Raw genomic sequence first — 22359 nt, 5'->3', positions numbered from 1 at the left:
GTAAACAATTGGCAAATCAAATAAATAAATAAATAAATAAAATATACCACTTCACAGTGCTTTACTTATATACCACTACACAGTGCTCTCTAAGCAATTTACAGAGTCAGCCTATTGTCCCCAACAATTTGGGTCCTCATTTTACCGACATTGGGTGTGATATGGGGACTGAAAAAAGGAAGAGTTTGAAGTCTACATTAAAGCTGTTTCCATAAACTAATAGTTTAGGATAATGATGAGAAATAGCCTGTCTCAAATAAACCAGCCAACCCTATATTTTGCCTAGATGTAGAGCAATTCTTAGCATCTGCAGTCATGAAGATTAAGAAAAACTATGACATAATAATCCAATCTTGGCAATGTTATGCCTATTTATTTATAGGAAGACATGAATCTAAATGAAGAACGGAAAGCTCCTTTACGGAATAAAGATTTGACCACAAAACGTGAAATGGTTGTCCAGTACATTTCTGCAACTGCCAAATCTGTGAGTAGAGTTTCTGCCTTCCTCGCTTCCCAAGATAGGTCAGGCTAATACTCTTAACAACATCTGCAGTTTTCAACTCAAATCTCCAAATTTCTGCTTCAGTTTATCGTTATTAAGAGCACCTACAAAGCTTTCTTCCTGAAATCCTTTAAAATGCCTTCAAGGGTAGATAAAAGCCTTAATTAGAATGTATTGCATATCTCATACCCGGATAGTCATTTGAAACATGATTCTCTCCTTACAGTAAACCAATAAGTAATTTAAATCCATTTCTCTGGAATAATTATCAAGCTTTTTTCCACAGTGTCTCTTGCATGCATGATAACAGAAAGAAAAAAAAAATTGGACTTTCTGACTTAAGGTGCAAAAATATCTTTCCTAACTGCTTTCTTGTTGACTGATGCTATAAATTTGGTGCTATCTTTTTAAAAAAACCTGCTGGGATCAATGATTTCATTTTCGTATGCTGTTCTTTCTTGGGATGTTTCCTAACCTGTCTCAAATCTGTTTGGGTCCAAGAGGAATCCGACTGTTAGGACTGCTACGCAAAATTCTGCATGCCTTGTGCAAGCAATGCTTTTTTTTGTAAAGTAGCTTTTTACAAGAGGCTTCTTGATTCTAAACGGTTGTTTTAAAATGCAGATCTTCAAGAGAAATCATGACATTAATTGTCATTTTTAAAGTGCTGAAATGATCCCCCTGGCTTTGTTGCTTCCGTTCTGCTAATAGAAATATGCATTTGGTGACTTCCAAACTACCACACGGTACAGCAGTTCATTTAGCAACTGTTCGAAGTTACAAAGGGACTGAAAAAAAGTGACATGACCGGCAGCCAGATTTGCTTAACAACTGTGTTACTAATTTAACGACTGCAGTGATTCACTTAAGAACTATGGCAAGGAAGACAGGGCAAAACTCCCTTAATGTGTCTCACTTGACAACCTAAATTTTGGGCTCAATTGTGGTCGTACGTTGAGGATCTATCTGTACTTCCCATAATGTTCTCCTGTATCATGTTAATATCAGGCTGAAGCTACTTAAGATTGTAGGTTTTCTCAGATGTAATGCTATGTATAAAATAGCTTTTGCTACACCTAACAAACAAGCAGTGTAGGAAACATTGTAAGATGAAAGCAACAGCAAGAGTTTTTGTGATGACCCGGGGTGTGGCACAAAGGGAACACAGTCAGATAATCAATAAGAGTCCCTTTATTAGCTCCAATTATTAGCTCCAATTGGCCCCCAATGTCCAGGTTACTTTCTGGCTGGAGAAAAACTTCCAGGAACAGCCTTTGACTACAATGAATCAAGTCCACAACATGGTCAATACAAACTGTAATTATAAGTCAAAATGAGGTAATTAGTTTGGCAGGGAGGGAGCAAGAATTCCAGACGTGAAGGCACGGCAAAGCTCACATGGTTGGGAAGATGCTAGGAACATAGATAAGCAAAGTCAACATAGGATAAAGTCACGTTTGCTCCCAGCAGCTGCTGCAGTCAGCATTCAGTTCTTTTAAACTCTCATTCCCAGGTGTGGCTAATGAAGGGAATCAGGGCTCTTTCCTCCCCCATAAGCCACGCAACCCACATTGCTCTCTTCTCCGTTCCTCCCTGCATGCCCTAGGATGAAGGGGTGGGCCCGGGTCTTCTCTGAACCCCCTCTCCCTTGTTCTGCCCCTCTCCTGCTCTGCCCAGCTGGACTTTGCCCTTCCCCAGCTGCCTCCACAGCCAACGGAGCCACACTCCCACTCCCTGTCAGCTGTTCGTCTTCCTCCTCAGATTCAGACTCCGACAGGGGCATGACAGTTCCTCCTCTTCTTCATCTTTCTGCAACACTTTTTTTTTACAAGCTGGTACCACAACCAGAATGGATAGATTTCATGTTCTTTAATTTGCTTGGCTATCCGAGGGCAGAAATATGTTTCAACTGATAAGTGCTTTTGCCCCTGGCCTACTTTAGACAGAATTATGGGATGGATAGGGCTTTTACTTTACTTCGAGGTGCCAAAAATCTCAAAATCTTTACTCAGTTTTTTTGTGCTCAAGTTATTGTTTGTAGTTAGGGTGATTTGGGAGGCGCAAGCTTGTGTATTCCGTTCCTTTTTCAAATACCTAAAGGCAGAATGAGAATAAACTCTTAACGTAACTAAATCAGAATGCAAAATGGAGATAACGCTGAATGAACACTCGTGTCCATTTTGCTCTCTGAGTTCTTGGAGACCTAACCCTAACCCTAAGTGGGTGTCAGGGCTCTGTAGCAGTTACCTATTTAAATATGTGCTCTGGCCAAACTTCCAAAACTTAAAAAGATTTATTGGGAGTTAACATGCCACACTGCTTGGATGTAGCCGACTCTGAGACACATAATTCATTGTCACCTTGACCCTGGTTTCCCCCCATCCCCTGGGTGTATGCAAATCATATTCTCCAATGGGACACATCTATGACAGAATCACCCATCATGTTCTCGGTTAGGGTACCGGCAGAAACTTCAGTTACCTAGTTACCGTGTTTCTCAACATCTGGGCCTCCACCATCGGAAGACCCAGCATGTTTCTAGGCATAAAATCGGTGCGCCCCTCCCCCCCAAATTTGGGTACAGTTTAAAACATGCAAAATAGGGGGAAGGGTGGGGGGACTTGCCATTTAGGAGATGCCGTTGGAGCTCCACCGCCATTTGGAGTTCCCTTGGAGCTGCTGCCGCCGTTGGAGCTGCCTCCCTATTTAAATCATGAGTCTTGAGCCAAACTTCCAAAACTTAAAAAGGAATTATTGGGAGTTAACATGCCAGCACTGCTTGGATGTAGCCGACTCTGAGACACATAATTCATTGTCACGTTGACCCTGGTTTCCACCCACCCCTGGGTGTATCATAATTCATATTCTCCAATGGGACACATCTATAGCCAAGAATCACCCATCATGTTCTCCGGTTAGAATTTTCCCAGGCAGAAACTTCAGTCACCTAGTTACTATCTCTGGAAAACATTTATGGAATGCAGTTTCGGTTTTGTAAGCTGCTGCAGTGCTCCCTCCTCCCTTTCTGTTGGCAACTCTAAAAAGACCATAGAAATATTTTATGAGTTGACAGTGGGTCCCCCCCGCCCCCATGGGATTTTTCCTTTGTATTTTACCAGGAAACATACCTAGTCAATTCCTTATCTTGCTAGATCTTCAACACGCCCGTTTGGTCTGCGAGAGTTTGGTCAGGCTAATCCTTACTGCAGTTAGATGATTCTTCAGGTATTTGAATCGGAAAACTTTATATTTAAATGGGGACTTGGTATGCATTTGGCCTCTTGACCCTGTATTCCATTGTATGAATGCATTAAAATGTTTTCTCTATATCAGATATCTCCTCCGAATAATAACAATCCATCTAGTGATATTTGGTAAAAGATACAATATTAGGTCTGTGTTGAACAGTAGGTCACTATTATTACTATATTCTGCTAGAACTTTTGAAGAAGATGATGGAGGTGAGATCTGGTTTGTATCTATAGTTCCTTAAATGTTGTCCCACCAGCCACTATCATACAACAGGAGGTTGTACAGATGTTTCCTTGAAACTATAGCTAGCTTTGTGTGAATTTGCCAAAGATGCTGCTAGAACTATGATGAAGCAAACATCTCTTTCTACCATAAGAGCCATCGATAGATATACATACATACATAGAGATGGAGACAGGAGATGGAGATAGATTAAGATCAGCTCATTCCATTCTCAATTTTTTTTTGTTCTTCCTTATCATGTTTTGAACGATATCTTTCTTCGACTCATTCTCTTTAGAAATCAGGTCTAGAATTGAGTCAGCAGCATAATTTTCTCCTGTAGTGAGCCCTTTGGTGTGATAATTGCAAAAAAAGAAGATTATCTGGTAGTTCTAATCACCTTGTTTTCCAAAGGTGGGAACGTAGAAATGATACGTAGTAATTAATTGTTAATTACAAAATGAACACAATGCAACTCTTTTATTATGACTGGCATTCTGTGTAGATGCACTGAATGAAAACAGAGAGCTATTTAAATTTTAGAGTGAAAACATAATAAAAGTACCGCTGCAATTTAGTCTGCTTGCTGCAGCTGTCTAACCTGTAACAAGCTTTTTCTCAGGAAAAAAAAAGAGGCAGTTTTGTGAAAATGTGTACCTAATGAATTCTTCACTGTTCTTTTTTTGCATGCACTAATACACACTGTATTCTTAATCAAACAAGTCCTCTTTGTTGTATTAAACTGTTATGGATATGTGCAATTAAAGTATCTCTTTTTATAGTTCTTGGACTTGCTTGTTTGTGAATATTTCTGTTTTAATTTTAAACATCTTTTAACAATTTACTAAATCCTAAACACTTGTTGGGTTGTGTGAAATGCTTCAGCTTATTTATTGTACTTCTTTTTGTTTTTATTCATTGCTCTCACTTCTCTTCGTTGATCACTGCATGCAGATAATTGGAAGTAAAGTTCCGGTGAGTATATCTCTTATCTGTCTTAGCTTCGGATTGCATGATATAACACTAGTAAAAATAGACAGATCGTTTGCCAGTATTGCACCTTATATGGACTATTTGCATGACTCTTTAATTTGCTGCAGTAGATTCATCTTCAGTATAATTCTGGCCTAAACATTTAGGAGAATGGAATCGAATTTAAGTATTTTTATCCCAAATTTCCTGTGGCAAATCTGTGGTCTCTTAAATAGAAATGAAACCTTGAGAGGGGAGAATTGAGAATTTGATGAATTGAGAATCGTCAAGATTAATAAAAATCACTTCCATTCTTAAATTGACTGATTGATCACTAACAAGTTGCATTTATTTTGCTATTTGTGGTGTGCTGATATAAGAATGGATTACATATTGTAGGGGAATCCAAAATTATTAGGTTTAATCGCTGTAAGGTAAAGTATGCACTCTTGATCTAGATCCCACATTTTGGTAAAGAACCTTGTGCCATGCATGGGTGCATTTCATAGCAATTGTGTGATTTTATTCTTTGATGCTGAGACTTTAGGTGGGACCAGAAAAGTAAGTTGTTGTTAGGCACAGATAATCAGGAGCATTTGTAGCATAGAAGATGTATTCAGTCCCTATGCACAAGAATCTAATCGACTAAAGTTCAGTACTAAATCGATACCAGATAAAGGTCAATGGAATTCAGGAGGGTTTGGACCCGGAAGCAATTGTGGAAATGCAATGATTCTAAGCTGATGATGTGTTTAACTCCGCCTCCCCCACCCCAAGTTCTGTCTGCTCTTTTGAGTTTGCTTGTCGGAAGCCAGCTAGGAAGGTTACAAACAGTGATCACACAACCCCCGGGGGCAGTGCAACTATCATAAATACATGCCAGTTGCCAACCATTTAGATTTTGATCACATGACCACAGAAATGCTGCAATGGTCATAAGTGTGAAAAGCCACCATAAGTCACTTTTTCCAGTGCTATTGTAGCTTCAATGTTTCACTAAACAAATATGTACTTGTAAGTCAAGGACTACCTGTAGTGAAACTGATTAGAACTATGGTCGCAACAGGCTTGGCGCTTACAAACTTTGGGTCTGTCTGCTTCAAATAAATGTTGTCCATCATCCAAGTTACAACAGAGGAGTAGTGCAGTGGCCAATCAGGAGGCTGTGAGTTCGATCCTAGGTAGAGGCAGACATTTCTCTCTTTGGACACACTGAGAATATATCTGCTGAACCAGACTCTGCCTTGGCAACAGGAAGGGCATCCGGCCATTAAAAACACTCTGCTAGCTCCATTCAGTTGCTCAGACTCCACCCTGTAAGGGATTATGGGGTCATTAAAAGAAGAAGACCCAAGTTACAACACAGAGGGGATGCTTCAGATGCTGCCATGGGCCTGGAAAATTACATTCTCAGTCATAGCTTCTTCTTGGATCAATCTGAGGTCAGCTGACACCCTTTTAGCTTTTAAAAAACATTTGAAGATAGTTTTAAGAGTTTTCAGTTGTTTAAGAAGGATTTAATCAGATAGAAATAAGCTATATCTTTTACCGTATTAATGCTTTTGATTGGTGTACTTGTGTTCTCATTTTTATTGTAAGTCTCTTAAAAGCACTTTAATGGAATATTAACGTGGATTAATAAATAAAACAAATTAGAGTATTAAGCCCCTGAATGAAAGCAGTTCCCGCAATTGCAAGGAATAGCCTGCAAATTAAAATGCCAAAGTGACGGTTGGAGTGTAGTGAATAATGAATTTTTTATTTCTGATTTTGCAAGTATTCCAAAAAGCTAGTTTGAGAGTCAGTGCAGGCCTAAGCATAGGAAATACGTATCAGAGGCATCCAAACATTAAATTTTAAGAAAACTGTTTGTTTATAGACATCTGCACTAGCTTCTCATCGGATCCCAACAGGCTTAAGTAGGACATTTTGGAATATTGCCATGGACAAAGGGACCAAAGAATAGATTGGCTGTTGTGGTTCGCCAGCAGCCGGTGCAGACGGCAGTGGAATCAGACAGTGGGGAAGAAAGGGGACAATCAGGAGGCTGTGAGTTCGATCCTAAGTAGAGGCCTGACATTTCTCTCTCTGGACACACTGAAAATATATCTGCTGAACGAAACTCCTCATTGGCAACAGGAAGGGCATCCGGCCATTAAAAATACTCTGCAGGAGTCTGGAGAGGACTCGGACGAGGGTCCTGGGTCCGATGCAGAGATGGGGCCAGGACAATCTGGGAGTGGGGTGCTGCCTCCGGAGCCTTCGGAGTCTGGCAGCAGCAAATAAGAGGAATAAGGGGAGCCTCAGTGCACGTGTGCGCAGAGCTGCTAGAAGGCAAGAGCAGCTGAAACAAAAGCGACTCAGGAGTAAGACTGGGAGGCATTTGCCCCTCCCATAAGGTATAAAGGAAAGGCAAAGATGATGAAACCTTTGCAGGAAGCAAAGTCGTTTCTTCGGTTCAGATTCATTCTTGAAGCTCTTTGTACTTCAGTTGGTTTTTTTTTTTTTTCTAATTCACTGGACCCTTCTGTTATTGGCAGCACTTCACAGGAAGGAAAGGTGGGTGCTTATCTCGAGGGACTGTTTGAGATTCATTACTGGCTGGAAATGGAAATAATTCCCAGTGTTGCAATAAAATAAAGACTTGTTTTTAAAATAAGCATGTGCGTAATTACGGTCTCGGAAGCCTTGGTCAGAACACTGGCATGTTTACTCAGTTGGGAGTATTGAGCTAAAGCAAAACCATCTCTGACTATTATAAATTCTTTCAGAATAACAGAGCTGGAAGGGACCTTGGAGATCTTCTAGTCCAACTCCCTTTTGAAGCAGGAGATCCCCTATAACCATTTCAGACAAAATATTGTCCAATCTCTTCTTAAAAACCTCCAGTAATGGAGCATCCAGAGTTCCTGTAGCAAGCCGTTCCACTGATTAATTAATTAAATGCCCCACTTTATCTAACAGCACAGGAATAGATAATCTTAGGCTACTTGCTGCGTTCCACAGTTTCTTCTCTTTCTGCTTTTTTTAAAAAGTAGGAATAGAACAGAAGGCTTATGGATTGATTCCCCCTAGTGTCCAAAATGGGAGGGAGGGAGAAAGGAAGGAAGGAAGGAAGGATACTTTTGAAGCCTAATTTGGAATGGCAATGAAGTTAGAAACTGCATCCCAGATCATGTTTGAAACTATAATTTATCATGAACAAGGAATGCAAAGGAGGAAAAAAAAATCAGTTGATTATAAAGCTTTGTAATTGCTGTTAGTTGCAATATTATTTTTTCATTGATATGAATTATTTAAAGTTTGTTAATTTATTGCCTCTCTTTGAAAAGTTGGAAGTGTTACAGTGACAGCTAATTTAAGTTGGGGGGAAAAAATATCTCGCCACAATTATCACAGATAAATCAGTGGCCTATGGTCTTCTTAGTTCAGACTAAATTAGATTAAAATTTAGATATATATATTCTATTTTTTTCAAGAGGTTAATCATGGTGTGGATCACCTTCCAATTTTCTTTACTGCTATAATCAGGTCAGGTGAATTTGGCTGAAAGAGAATGATCAGCCCAAAATGAATCAGTTAACTTCACTGACACCCCAATCTTAATAAAACAGCTTAACTACTACATGTAGATGGCGCGTCTCCATTTTAGTGACTCTATGATCTTGGCCTTCTGTAATTTTCAATCAAAGAGTAAACAATTGAAATGAAACAAATGTTTTCCTTCCTATTAAACAGGAATGAGAATTAGATGGGAACCAATGGTGTTTCATTGTAGTGTGGATTAATTAGGGTGGAGCTGTACTTTTAGTCTTCTGCAAATGTTGTTCTGTAGACTTTATTCATTTATTTATTTGTATCCTATGTCAGGGTTCCGACGGATGCCCTAATTAACCCATGTACCTCTAGCCAAGTTTCAAAAGAAATTCAGTTATTTATTAGGAGCAACATGTGGACACATACCCAAATGAAGTCAGCTCCGCCTGACGTAATTTACGGCCCACCTATGATCCTATTTCCCCCCTCCCCCCAGGGTGTGTCATAAATCACATTCTCCAACGGGGCACTTTCGTGGCCTGTAGAAATCACGCCTCTCCGGTTGGTCCTGGTAGCCTGGGATACAGCCTTGAAGAAGGTATGCATGGAATGTGCTTCTGGTTGTGTCTGCTGCTCCATCAGTTTCCTTCCTCCCTCCTGCCTATGGCAACTCGAGAGCAGGCCAGGAATGCTTTACGAGTTGACATCCCGCCTTTATTATTTTTACAAATAACTCAAGGCAGCGAGTATATCCAATATACCTCCCTGCTCCTATTTTCCTCACAATAACAATCCTGCGAGGTGGATAGTTCTGAGAGAGAGAGAGAGAGAGAGAAAGAGAGAGGGACTGGCCCAAGGTCACCCAAATAGCTTTCATGGGTAAAGTGGGACTTGAATTCAGCGGTCTCCCACTTTCTATTCTGGTGCCTTACATTCTAGATCTAACTCTCATTTGTAAGCACTTTTAAGTAGCTTCTTTTTCATGATGGGTTTCTAGAAGCAGTCCCAGTTTCTAAATTACTCTTTTCATATTTATTCTTTTCCTATTCTTCATGAGACGGTACATTAATTCTGCAGAAACATAGGGAGGTTGGCTTTGTGGTAGTCATATTCTGCTTGTGGCTTCTTTTAAGCGTCTGATTGGTAGTGGAAGATGTAAAATGATGGACCATATTTATCTCTGCAGCATGGCTCTTAATGTTCTTACAAAACCTGTGAGTCATCAGATTCTTGGTAACATCTCAGTACAATTTATAGCCTGATTCATATTTCTTGGGTGGCTCAGTTGACAAATGATCAAAGGTTCTTCCTTAAAATTCATCCTTGAAATGAATAGTCTGGGGTTCTTATTTTTATGTTTTCTTTTTGTTCCCCCGGGCTAGGCTATATTTTACCAGAACTGATAACTTTATATTATTTTAAGCCACTTGGTTAAGTGAGGTTAGAAGGTTATTTTTTTATATTGTGGAAAGATGAGTTAGATTAACATAACACCTATTGCTGCATTTTTATACTCTCATTTACAGTTCCCAAGTCCTCAGAAATAATTGTAAATGGAATTTAGTGGTGCACAACACAAGAAGTCCGAAGCATGCATTTTAGTAACTCGAATCGGAGAAGTTGGACATTTTAATAGTGAAGATAGTTCAATGGAGCAATCGGAGAAATTTTGCAATGTAGCTCTTTAATTGGTTCAGGATTTTTGTATGTGCGAATCCATGTTAGGAAGAACATAAAAGATGTAATGTACTCCAAATGAAATACTGTGCAGTGATATAAATATTTTTTTTTCTTCCTGTGTAAGATAAGTACCGCTCTTAGTATTTTTGTACATTTCATTAGAGATAAGCAGCTAAGTAATAAAATTGGAGGTTGAATCATTTCTTAGGTTCCTTACATCTGAATCCTACATTAAAGAATCAGGTTCAAGCTTTAGCACTTTATATTAACATGTCTACAGCAAAAGAAGATGAACTGAGTTATAATGTTGGGTAGGCTGCAAGCAAAATATAACATTGAGAGACAGTAATCCTGTTAAGAATTATCCACTTTGAACTGTGGCTAGCAGTTGGGAATGTGTAGGTGAAGAGCTTTGAAAATGGATTTTGAAAACCCCCTCCTTTTTCCCCCAAGACTATCAATTTTGAAAGAATTGAAATGCTTGAATTACCACTGTGTATTTAAAAACTGCATCATAATTGCATAATTATGCAACCCTAACCCTAACCCTAACCATGCCAGCCACATGACCATGGAGACGTCTTTGGACAGTGCTGGCTCTTCGGCTTTGTAACGGAGATGAGCAACGCCCGATAGAGCCGGAAACGTCTAGCACATATGTGCGAGGGGAACCTTTACCTTATAGCAATAATATAAAAAATTATCTCATTAAAAATCAATTGATTTAAGAGGTACCTCTACTGAATAACTTCAGAAAATGAAAAGCATTATAAGGCAAAGCTGGCATAATTGCAAAGGTGGCAGTGATTTGCTGCAAAATGTTGTTTTATACATATATATACAAATATATATATATATATATATATATATATATACAAAATGTTGTGTATATATATAATATAATATAATATAATATAATATAATATAATATAATATAATATAATATAATACATAATATAATATAATATAATATAATATAATATAATATAATATAATATAATATAATATAATATAATATAATATAATATAATATAATATATATTATATAATATATTATATATATATATATATTTCACAAGGTTGCTTAAATTCAGCATGGGGAAATCTTAATTCCAAAACAAAAATCTCTCTTAGCTTTTAATAGTTCCCAAGAACTATTTAAACACCAACATGTTTAAATGTTGAAGACTTTAAGTTTTAAATCCCAAGCAAAGTAGAAATGACCAAATGCAGGACAAAGAAAGCAGCATAATTTAGAAGAAATATTGGTGTGTGTGTGTGTGTGTGTGTATCAAAATTATCTGGAGTTAAAAACCTTTACACTATTGGAATTTATTCTGACGTGATTTTGTACAAGGTGCACGACACAGAAAAATCCTTGCCTAGTGATAGTCTGAGATTTAAGTTTGGTTTATGTTTTGCCCTTGGATATAGGAGAGTCCAAGATGGCATGCAAATTTGAATGCACCATTATTTCTGCTTGGTCAGTAAACTATATCTCATTTCCATTGTTGCTACTTTTGTTCAGTGGCATTCTGCAGCATTCCCTAAATATTTATTTGAAACAGAACCATCCTTTTGGAATAATGGTATCTGTGTCCTTCAGAAGTAGAACTAAAAGCATCATCAAATTAAGGTCAGTAACTGATGACTAAGGAGACACATTCATATAGTTTTCTTGACAACAGTATGGTATTGATCTGTCATTTCTACTTAAAGGGCTGTATTCTGAGTAGGGGCTACAGACCTCCTGTTTTATAGCTGGCTCCCACCTCATAAAAATAAAGTGTGACCTTGCTTAGCTTCTGCATGCAGGCAAGGTTGGCCAAGTACTCTTGCCTGATAAAAGATGTTCTTAATAGAATCAAAACATGATAACTGAAACAAGAGTTTGTGGCATCCATGGAAGATTCTCTGCCATCCAAGACATGCTTGTCTCAAAGGTTTTTCCAGAGGCAACTGGACTTCCTTGTTTTTTTTTTTTTTTCTTGAAGATGTTTCGCTTCTCATCCAAGAAGCTTCTAGTTCTTCTAGATGAACTGGAGAAGTTTCTTGGATGAGAAGCAAAACATCTTCAAGGAAAAACAAGAAAGCCCAGTTGCCTTTTGAAAAAAGAATCTTTGGGACAAGAGTTTGAGGCAGTGATCAAACATGCTTCTCTGTAAAAAAAAGAAGGTCTTGCAGAATTGTGAAGATACACTACTCCCATAAATTCAAGGAGTTGCAGAGACTTGTGTGATATTTTGAGTTTCTTGATTTCTTCATTATCTTTCTACACTCCGTTAAGTTTTTATACTCTTAATGGTTGACACAGTTGTGCGAATCAAAATACCTTCATCTAGCATGTCTTAACTGTTGAAAGATGCACAAAAAGGATTAGTGAACTTGAGGTATTCCCTGATATAATTAACTATCAGACATATACAAATCCTATTAGGGATGCTGTGGGTGGAAAAATATCTGACTTGACTTCATTAAATACAGGCAGAGAGACTATGTCAAGCTAAGGAGCTTTAGGAATTGTCTATTAATAATAACCACTGTTCTGAAATAAGCCAACCTGCAATTTACAAGAGCTGTAGCTATGATGTAGTCTTCTTGTAAAGAGATGTTTGCTCATCTGTCAAATTTGGGAGAATCAGTACGATGCATACTGGTTAGTTGATATTGCAGTAGAAGAAAAATGTTGAGTTATGTAGTTCCATTGCTATCAGCTTGATAAGATGGTGACATCTCCACTCTCTTATGCACTGATAATATCACCTAGCCTGACAGTAAAAAGTCTGCAAGAAAATAAATTTGAAAAAAAAAAAAGTTTTCCTCTAGCTAAATGGTACAGAGAGTTTTCCGTGGAAAAAAAAGGAAAGTCATATGATAATAAACTCATATGATCATTCAGTAGCTATTTCCTGCTTTTCTCCCTTCAAGTCGGTTTGACTCATGATGACTTTCTGCACTAATCCCTCCAGTTTTCTTAGAAAGATTTCAAAGGTAGCTTTCCATTTTCTGTCTGAAAGAGATTGGCCCAAAGTCACCCAGCCAGTTTCATTCTTAAAGCAGGACTAGAACTTATGGTCTTCTGGTTTCAGGGTTGGTGCCACAAGAATCACATTACTTTGTAAGTAATTTAAAACCTTTTTCCTTAATGAGTCTAGAAATGCATTTGTGTTAACAAATGACAACATGTATAGCATGTTGATAGACAACAGATCTATCAGACAGAGGTCTTACTTGAAGGTAACATTGCTTGCCAGCTTTGCCTTATAATGCTTTTCATTTTCTGAAGTTATTCAGTAGAGGTACCTCTTAAATCAATTGATTTTTAATGAGATAATTTTTTATATTATTGCTATAAGGTAAAGGTTCCCCTCGCACATACTTGCTAGACGTTTTCTAGGGGGCGGTGCTCATCTCCGTTACAAAGCCGAAGAGCCAGCACTGTCCAGACGTCTCCATGGTCATGTGGCTGGCATGACTAAATGCCAAAGGCGCATGGAACACTGTTACCTTCCCACCAAAGGGGTCCCTATTTTTCTACTTGCGTTTTTTACGTGCTTTCGAACTGCTAGGTTGGCAGAAGCTGGGACAAGTAACAGGAGCTCACTCTGTTACGCAGCGCCAGGGATTTGAACTGCCGAACTGCTGACCTTTTTGATCGACAAGCTCAGTGTCTTAGCCACTGAACCATTATTTTTATTATTATTTATTACCTTATTTATTCATTTATTATTTCTATAGGTAGACATTTATAAAGTAGTTATTCTGATCCCCTTCATATGTTCGGAATGTTTAGGCAGTTAACATCAAATCACAACTTTTTTGCTTTTTCATAATAATATGAACAAGCCATTTCTGTAAAGATCTATCTGTCTAATTGGTAAAATCAAGAGCTTCATTCTTTTCCACATTAAGCACGAAGTTCAGAAGCGGTTTCCATGTGGAAACAAAAGTACTTGTGTTCTTTTCTTTAATCAAAGTGATCAATTTTGCCATTTCAGCCAACTCCTTCAACTTCGTCCATAGTAGGAATCAAAGCGTCCTTCCATTTTTGTGCATATAATAATAGTCTTTGCTGCAGTCAACATATATAATAACAAAGGTCCGATTTTCCCCCCAGTTCTTTTACCATTAAGCCCAAAAGGAAAAGTTCTGATTTCATTTTTACCTCCATTTTCAAAATTTTCTGAATTTAAAATATGAATCATACTCCCCCAAAGCAAAAAGTTTTGATTTGATATTAATGCCTTATTTTCTGTACCAGAGAGAGTCTAAGTCAATGCTTCTTTTTCTTTTTTCTTTTCTTATCTTTCCTCACTTCTCTTTCCCCTTCCCCACCACATTGCTTATCTATTTACTTTGTAATTGATAATACTTTATAACCAGTGGTGGGATTCAAATTTTTTTACTACCAGTTCTGTGGGCATAGCTTGGTGGGCGTGGCAAGGGAAGGTTACTGCAAAATCCCCATTCCCTTCCCACCCCACTAACCTGCTTTCCAGCTCCGTTCTCCTGTGCAGGACAACAAAAGAAGACCCAGCTGATCAGCTGGGACTCGGGAGGCAGAGAATAGATGGGGGCGGGGCCAGTCAGAGGTGGGATTTGCCGGTTCACCAAACTATGCAAAATTTCCGCTACCGGTTCTCCAGAACTGATCAGAACCTGCTGAATACCACCTCTGTTTATAACTCAGTAAAAATGTTAACTGCAAAAACTGAATGTTTAGGCAATTGTTTTCAGCCATTTTAATAGGCTTGAGACTGGCTCTCATGGAATTATATTGGTAAGCTGCCCAGAATCATTGGATATGAGATGGGGGGTGGAAATAAACAAACACATTCTAAGATTATTATTATTAAGTTTATTTGCCGCCCATCTCGCCATAAGATGTCTCTGGGTGGCTTACAAAGTTAAAGATGTTATCTCCTGTTTCTGCCTACTAATCTTAGTTACTCTAATAAGAATATTAGGACTACACAAAGTGGTAGATTTGGATATCACTACACATAATAACACAAATGTGTGCATGTCTAAACGTTGTTTACGTTAACTGGGCTTGCAAGTTAGGTTGCAGCTCTTTTGAAGTTCCTCAACAGTGACTGGAAAATGCTGAATTGGCCATTATTATTGACACGTGAAATATACTCTTTCTTCTCCAGCGCTAATGAGTATCGCCTTTTGACTTTTGTGCCCTATAATTGGCTTTGTACATTTGCGTTATGCAGAGCCTTTTGATCAATGGCGGTATAAAACAATGTGAAGTGGTCTAGAGGTCAAACCTATTCTTCTTGCCCTTCCTGAAACAAATGGCTTTGAACTCTTGTTGTACATGCGATGATGTGACTATAAATGGAGAATCAACATTATGAAAGATGTTTGCCTTCTGATACAACTTACAAGGTAATGGGAGGAAAGGTGAAAGGGTGTACGTGTGTTCATTGGAGCTGGCTATGGCAAGGCAGTGCATGTTAGACTGCATTAATTTCTTTCCCTGTGTGCAGTTATGCTCTCACCCTCTGTCCCTTTCCATCATAAAAGCCATGTGGTAAATTTTATAGGCTTAAAAGGATGAAAAAATCTGGATCTGATTAGAATGACTGGAAATCGGCAAATGAAGGTACCTCAACATTATACCTAATAGATATCTAATGCATCAATATTAGTTTTGCAGCCCATGGCATCTTCATTAAATTAAACCTGGCGTATTTTCTTATTGTGGTATAACCTTTGTTGTTAGTCACAATTTTAAAGCAAGCTCAAGCAGCCATAGAAGAGAAATAAACAAATAAGCAGCTCAGAAGTTTTATTTTTCACATATAAATTTTATAGTCCTCTATGTTTATTTAAAGTAAACATGATCGGGAAAGCTGCTGTACATAGATTTTCAGGATCTTAAAATAGTTTTGCCTTAAAACTTGAACATCTGTTTAAATATTTTTTTGGCATTGTATGTGCAGAACACATCGCATTTCTTAGTACATGTGTAAACACACACCATAATTTCCAGCAGGATATGTATTAAAAATTAGCCTGTGAGTAGATACTTAATATTCTGAATGCAAAATGTTGAGTTAGACCGGAGATCTAGGGCTTCAAATTCTCCAGCCAGATTAGGAGAAAAGTTACAGTGGGGAAATTTACTACTGAGAATCTCTTTTCCCCTCTATAGGTTATTTTTTTTTCTCAATTTAAACAAATAAACAAAATCTTAGGTTGGTGGCATTCGAATGGTGATATGCAGAGGGATCATTAAGAAGTATATTGAGAAATTATTTGGATTCAATGCATCTCCTAACCATCTGGAATAGATTCATTATTACTTATTATTTGCAATGGCAGGGGACTCAAGAGCTGTTTTAAGGTGCAAAAGTAAGTTAGATTCTTCTCGACGGGCAAGAATTGAGAAATTTTGAAGTTCCAGAGACTGAGTACTTCAGGAAATGGGTTAGGGATTTCTAAACATTTATAAGAATTAATATCAGCTAACGTTTCTGAGTATGGATGCCCTTTTTAGTGGTGATTCAAATACAATCATTTTAATGTTTGGGAAGAAATAAACCTGTATACATGTAGAATTAATATTTTAGAGATGCCCAAATCAGTGTCTGCTATTTTTTATTTATTATTGAGAAAAGGGACAACTGAATTATTGATATTTATTTTAACATTATTTGTGCAGAATCTCATCTGCCATCATCAGGCTTCTGTATTGTGTTCGTCTCTGAGTCACAGACTAACACTATACAGAAGCCTGATGATGGCAGATGAGATTCTGCCGAAACGTTGCTACAACTTTAAAAGCACAACTATAATGACGTGGGAAAATACCCGAACAAAGCTGAATAACATTATTTATATATATGTCTATATATGTCTATATGTATATGTCTATATGTCTATGTCTATGTCATGGATACATGAATAATCTTAGGATCAGGTAGAGAAGATGCTGCCTATGAAATAATCAAGCAAGAGAAGGTGGAATCCCCACTTAGTTAATAGCCAAAGAAAGAAACTAAAAAGGACTTCCCTTAACAGGTATAGCAATTAAAAATGGCTGCCAGGAAGTTTGTACTCTCAAACTTGTAAGAATCTGTTAATGTAACTGTCAGTGTTCCAACCGACCAACTCCAACCCAATAAACTCTGAGACAAACAATTCCTCAAAGTTCCATTTTATTAGAGTTGTCATATTGGCACACCTGGGAAAACCCAAATCTGAGAGTTCCAGGTATTCCCTTCCCAAAAGAGAAATCAAAGATCCATCCCCTGCCTGCACCCATCAGTCTATCACATGGCCCAATCAAATCTTTGTCCCAACTGGAGACATCCCTCCAAACACTCCTCTCCTGGTGCAGGGCAACATGTCCTTGACTCTCTGAGAAAGAGTGTTGTTGTGTCTAGTCTTTTACTCCACTATGAAACCCCCCCTCCCAAATTCTCAGGCATTGAATGTGGCAGCCTTCCAAGTAAAAAAAATGGCTTCCAAGGCTGACAGTAACCTTACAATAAAGTAGATTTAGCTCATCTGGTTTTGTTTCAGAGGTGGTATTCAGCAGGTTCTGACCAATTCTGGAGAACCGGTAGTGGAAATTTTGAGTAGTTCGGAAAACCAGCAAATGCAACCTCTGACTGGCCCTGCCCCCATCTATTCTCTGCCTCCCAAGTCCCAGCTGATCGGTTGCCCTGCACAGGAGAACGGAGCTGGAAAGCTGGTTACTGGGTGGGTAGGGAATGGGATTTTGCAGTAACCTTCCCCTGCCATGCCCACCAAGCCACACCCATCAAGCCATGCCATGTCCATGTCCAGCCAAGCCACAACCACAGAACTGGTAGTAAAAAAATTTGAATCCCACCACTGTTTTGTTTCCTCTTGTTTACTAAGGAAGGTTTGCTCTCTCTCTCTCTCTGTATGCATGTGTATAACAGTTGTTTTAAAAAATAATAATATGCCAATTTTCTTCTCCTATATACGACACTTAATTGAACACATTAATACAATATAGAACACGCAGGGAATTTAAGATACCATTTTAACTGTGTAGGTCTGTAGGGATTTAAGACTTTTTTTTTAAAATGTATCTTCTTAAAACCAAATTCCCATGAGAATTATGACTGTCATTAGAATTACATGGTTAAATTGATTCAGTCCTAACTTTTATCCCAGCTAAAGTTGGGTGAGAGGATAAGTCCGTAAGAAAATGAAGGGATAGGAACTGTACAATCCAATAACCCGAGCCTAGTTAAGTAAGTAATTATATCTGCAGAGTTAGGTTCATTGGGCATGTAGAGAACTTTACTAAGAAGTGGAGCCTGGAGAAATAAAGTTGCTTTTCTTTGATTACATGTGTCAACTAACTTTTGTTTCCCAAAATTAAGTTTGTCCCTTGGTTTTTTTTTTTCTTATTAAGGGTGGCCTGAAAAACAGTAAACACGAGTGCACACTGTCGTCGCAGGAATATGTCCATGAACTACGATCGGGTATCTCGGAAGAGAAACTTCTCAACTGCTTAGAATCTCTGAGGGTTTCTTTGACAAGCAATCCAGTAAGGTAGGTTATTCGCAAGTGTTGCAAAGTAGGAATTTGCAAAATATTGTATGCCAAGTTGAAACAAAATGTAGGATTTAGACCAATCACATCAAAAAGCCACATATTCAGTGGGTGTTTTTTTTTGTTTTGCTTTCTATTATCTTATTTATCTAGTTCTCTGTCAGGGCTGTGCAGTGGCCTAGAGGTGGAGCTCTTGCCTCACAATCAGGAGGCTGTGAGTTCGATCCTAGGTAGCGGCAGATATTTCTCTCTCTGGGCGCAATGAGAATATATCTGGTGTGAACTCCGCGTTGGCGACAGAAAAGGCATCCGGCCAGTTCCATTCTGTTCATTCAGCTCCATTCTGTTGCTCTGATTTTACCCCGATGCAAGGGATTACAGGGTCATTAAAAGACAAGAAAAAGTTCTCTGCCAAGTAGTAGGTCTTAGTAGCTGTGGTGGTGCAGTGGTTGGAATGCAGTATTGTAGGTTAATTCTGCCCACTGCCAGCAGTTTGATCCTGACCGCCTCAAGATTGACTCAGCCTTCCATCCTTCTGAGTTTGTTAAAAATCAGGACCCAGATTGTTGGGAGCAATAGAGTAACACTGTAAAATGCTTAGAGAGGGATGTAAATACACTGTGAAGTGGTATATAAGTCTATGTGCAATTTCTATTGCTATTAAACACAAGATAGCAACTCGTATAAATCAAATGACTCCAACACAGTAGATTATGAATTGATATGCTCGTACACTGTGTAAAGCCACTTTCCTTGAAACCGTATTGGAAGGATAAGCTCTTTATTTTTTTCAGCTTCAGATTTTAAGGGATTGATGTTGTTATTTACCTCTGGTAAATGAGGCACAGGGCTGAACATTAATGCTGTTGATGGGTAAGCTGTGAATACTTCTATATACACCAACATATGGCTGATGTGCTAATATTTTGCCTTGTTGCATTCAGAACCCACCCTCAAGCTGTCTTTAACTTTGCAATTAGAATACATTAAACTGGGCTTGACAGTTTGTCCCTCTTGATATGCACGGGATTTTGGCAAGTCTGCTTTCCAGAAATGCAACCCCTGTCCTTAAACAGGAAGTTGAAAAGTTACTCCTTTACCTGTTAGCATTTCCCATGGATTATCCAGGAAATGAAAATAAGGGGGATTGGAAATGTAAGAAACCTCGAAGGATAATCAACCTCTGTGAATCTATGGGTAATATTTGTTTTCTCTTTTCCAAATCCAACCCTAACCCTAAGTGGAATTCCATCCCAATGTAATTTTCCCATGTATTTCCAGGAAACGAAAATTATGAACTGGCTTCTGGACTAAACTAGTTATGCTTTTAGTGAAGTGTTGTAGCTCATTCAAGTCCTGTTTTTTACATGTATCTGAGTAACTAATTTATTGTCAATTCAACTAGATAGATAGATAGATAGATAGATAGATAGATAGATAGATAGATAGATAGATATAGATAGAGCACTTAGCACTTAAGACTTATTTACTGTTTCATGGTGCTTTACAACCCTTTCTAAGCAGTTTCCTGAGTCAGCGTATCGCCCCTAACAATCTGGATCCTTATTTTACTGACTTCAGAAAGATGGAAGGATTGAGCCGATCAGGATCCTTGAGCTGGTTAGGATCGCACTGTTTGGCAGTCGGCAGAATTAATCTGCAATGCTGCATTCTAACCACTGTGCCACCACAGCTCTGGTGGATAGAGCTAGCTAGCTAGCTAACTAGATGATAGATAGATAGATAGATAGATAGATAGATAGATAGATAGATAGATAGATAGATAGATAGATAGATAGATAGAAATAATACTTCAACTTATATTCCACTTCACAGTGCTTTAGGTAGATGATAGATAGCAATAGCACTTAGACTTATATACCACTTCACAGTGCTTTGCAGCTCTTTCTAAGAGGTTTACAGAATCAGCATATAGCCCCCAACAATCTGGGTCCTCATTTTACCATCCTTGGAAGGATGGAAGGCTGAGTCAACCTTGAGCTGGTGAGACAGGCAGGCAGGCAGGCAGGCAGGCAGGCAGGCAGGCAGACACAGACAGACAGACAGACAGACTGACTGACTATTTGTTTCCATGTGACTTGTCAGTATTCATTTTTGGGGTAGGTGGTTGGTACTAAAATAAGGAAGTGTTGTATGAGTACATTGCCTAGCAATAATTTATACATGAAAAATAGCATAGTTCTGCTGACACTTGTATGATCAAAGAGTTGCTGTAAAAATACAGAAGCATATTGTTATTTTGAGAATTCCTATTTATTTTCAGCAAACAAAGAAACTATGTAACTCAAGCACATGAACTTAAAATATGCAGGCAGAGAGACTAGGAAATAAACTCAGATCTTGAGAAGAGTATTGTATATTCCCGTAACTTTCTTGTTTCCAATTCTCATTCAGTGGTTTTCCTCTGGAAAAGTTCAGGAGGTCCTGCATATTATATTTTTAAAAGCGCTTTTGGAGAAAATCTACAAACAAAACAGAAATAGAAAACAGATAAAGATAAGCGAATAAAGTACAAATGAATAAAAAAAGTATCTAAAAATATAGAAATTATACAAGGGAATAGTTTTCTGGTACACCATTACTAAATTATGAATGACTGAATATATCATATTACTTTCAGGAGCTAAAATCATTATCAGCATAATAGACTGGGCTAGAATGTCTTCTGCCTGGATTAACTGCCCAGAGTCATGGGAAATTGGGTGACTTATAAATTTAATAAATAACTACAACTTAGTGATCTTAAGAACAGCTTTATGCCTGTGATCTGGCTGTTATGGAAGCCAAACCATATTTTCAGTGGCCGTTGGAAATGGCATTTATTTCCAATTATTAATGTGTAGGTCTTTTGAATTTTCATTGCCATTTCTTCCCTTTGTTTTGGAAGAAATAACAGTGATTTCTTGAAGACAGATAATAAACTGGAATAATACATCTCCTAAAAGAATAGATCTCCTCTTGTTTTGTCCAAAACATTAAGGAGAATGTTATAAGAAAACCAGAATCCAAATTTTACTGTGACACCTTAACCCCGAAGAACAGCTGAAAATAATAAACCACATGAAAGTGTACATGGATGGATGAAAAATAAGTTCATTACACAGAGCTTTTAAAAGCAGGTCCTACCCAGAGACATTAAATACATTATTCAATAAATCTTAATGTATCTGAAATAACTCACCAAGGTACCCTCTGTAATAACTCTTTGCCATGCTTGGTAGTATAGTTTATGCTCCAGTAGAAAGAAAGTAATAACAATTTTCATTTTTGACCCACGTTATTTAGAAACAGGGATCCTTGGTCTGGGGTTATACCATTTGCCATTAATTGCCATTTATTATTTGTTTGAAAAATACATTCTATTTCCTCACTGGTCCTTACCATTTGCAGTATTTATCATACTTGAACAGTATAAAATCTACTTCTAAGAATCCTTTTCTTTTGCTGATTGTGGTGAAATGAGCAAAAGAAATCAATGTGTAATTATTATTATTTTTAATTTATAAAATTTATTGGCCGCTCATCTTTTCAATTCTGTTGTATCGAATGCGAAGGATGTGTGTTTGTGTGTTATTTTTATAGTTATAATGTACACTGAAGATGGCATTTAATTTCGTTGTATG

At 38.0% G+C, this 22359-nt stretch overlaps 1 protein-coding gene across 5 annotated transcripts in view; it reads left to right on the top strand.

Annotated features, from left to right (window-relative positions):
• DIAPH2 (diaphanous related formin 2) overlaps positions 1 to 22359 on the top strand; it is a 285202-nt gene that overhangs the window by 23247 nt on the left and 239596 nt on the right. For 4 of the 5 annotated variants that reach the window (XR_015750726.1, XR_015750723.1, XR_015750724.1 and 1 more), the window contains 3 exons: positions 383 to 487; positions 4934 to 4954; positions 18576 to 18715. Coding sequence is in view for 1 of the 5 variants with exons in the window: in XM_087972139.1 (XP_087828265.1) it covers positions 383 to 487; positions 4934 to 4954; positions 18576 to 18715 (266 nt within the window). In the remaining 4 variants the exon portion in view is untranslated. The remainder of the gene's footprint in view (positions 1 to 382; positions 488 to 4933; positions 4955 to 18575; positions 18716 to 22359) is intronic. The other variant, XR_015750725.1, reaches the window with a different exon arrangement.

Source organism: Notechis scutatus, chromosome 10, assembly GCF_049901735.1.
Source record: "Notechis scutatus isolate UNSWTSFEM ecotype Mainland chromosome 10, rNotScu1.2, whole genome shotgun sequence".
NCBI lineage: Eukaryota > Metazoa > Chordata > Lepidosauria > Squamata > Elapidae > Notechis > Notechis scutatus.
This window is presented reverse-complemented; position numbering and strand designations above follow the sequence as displayed.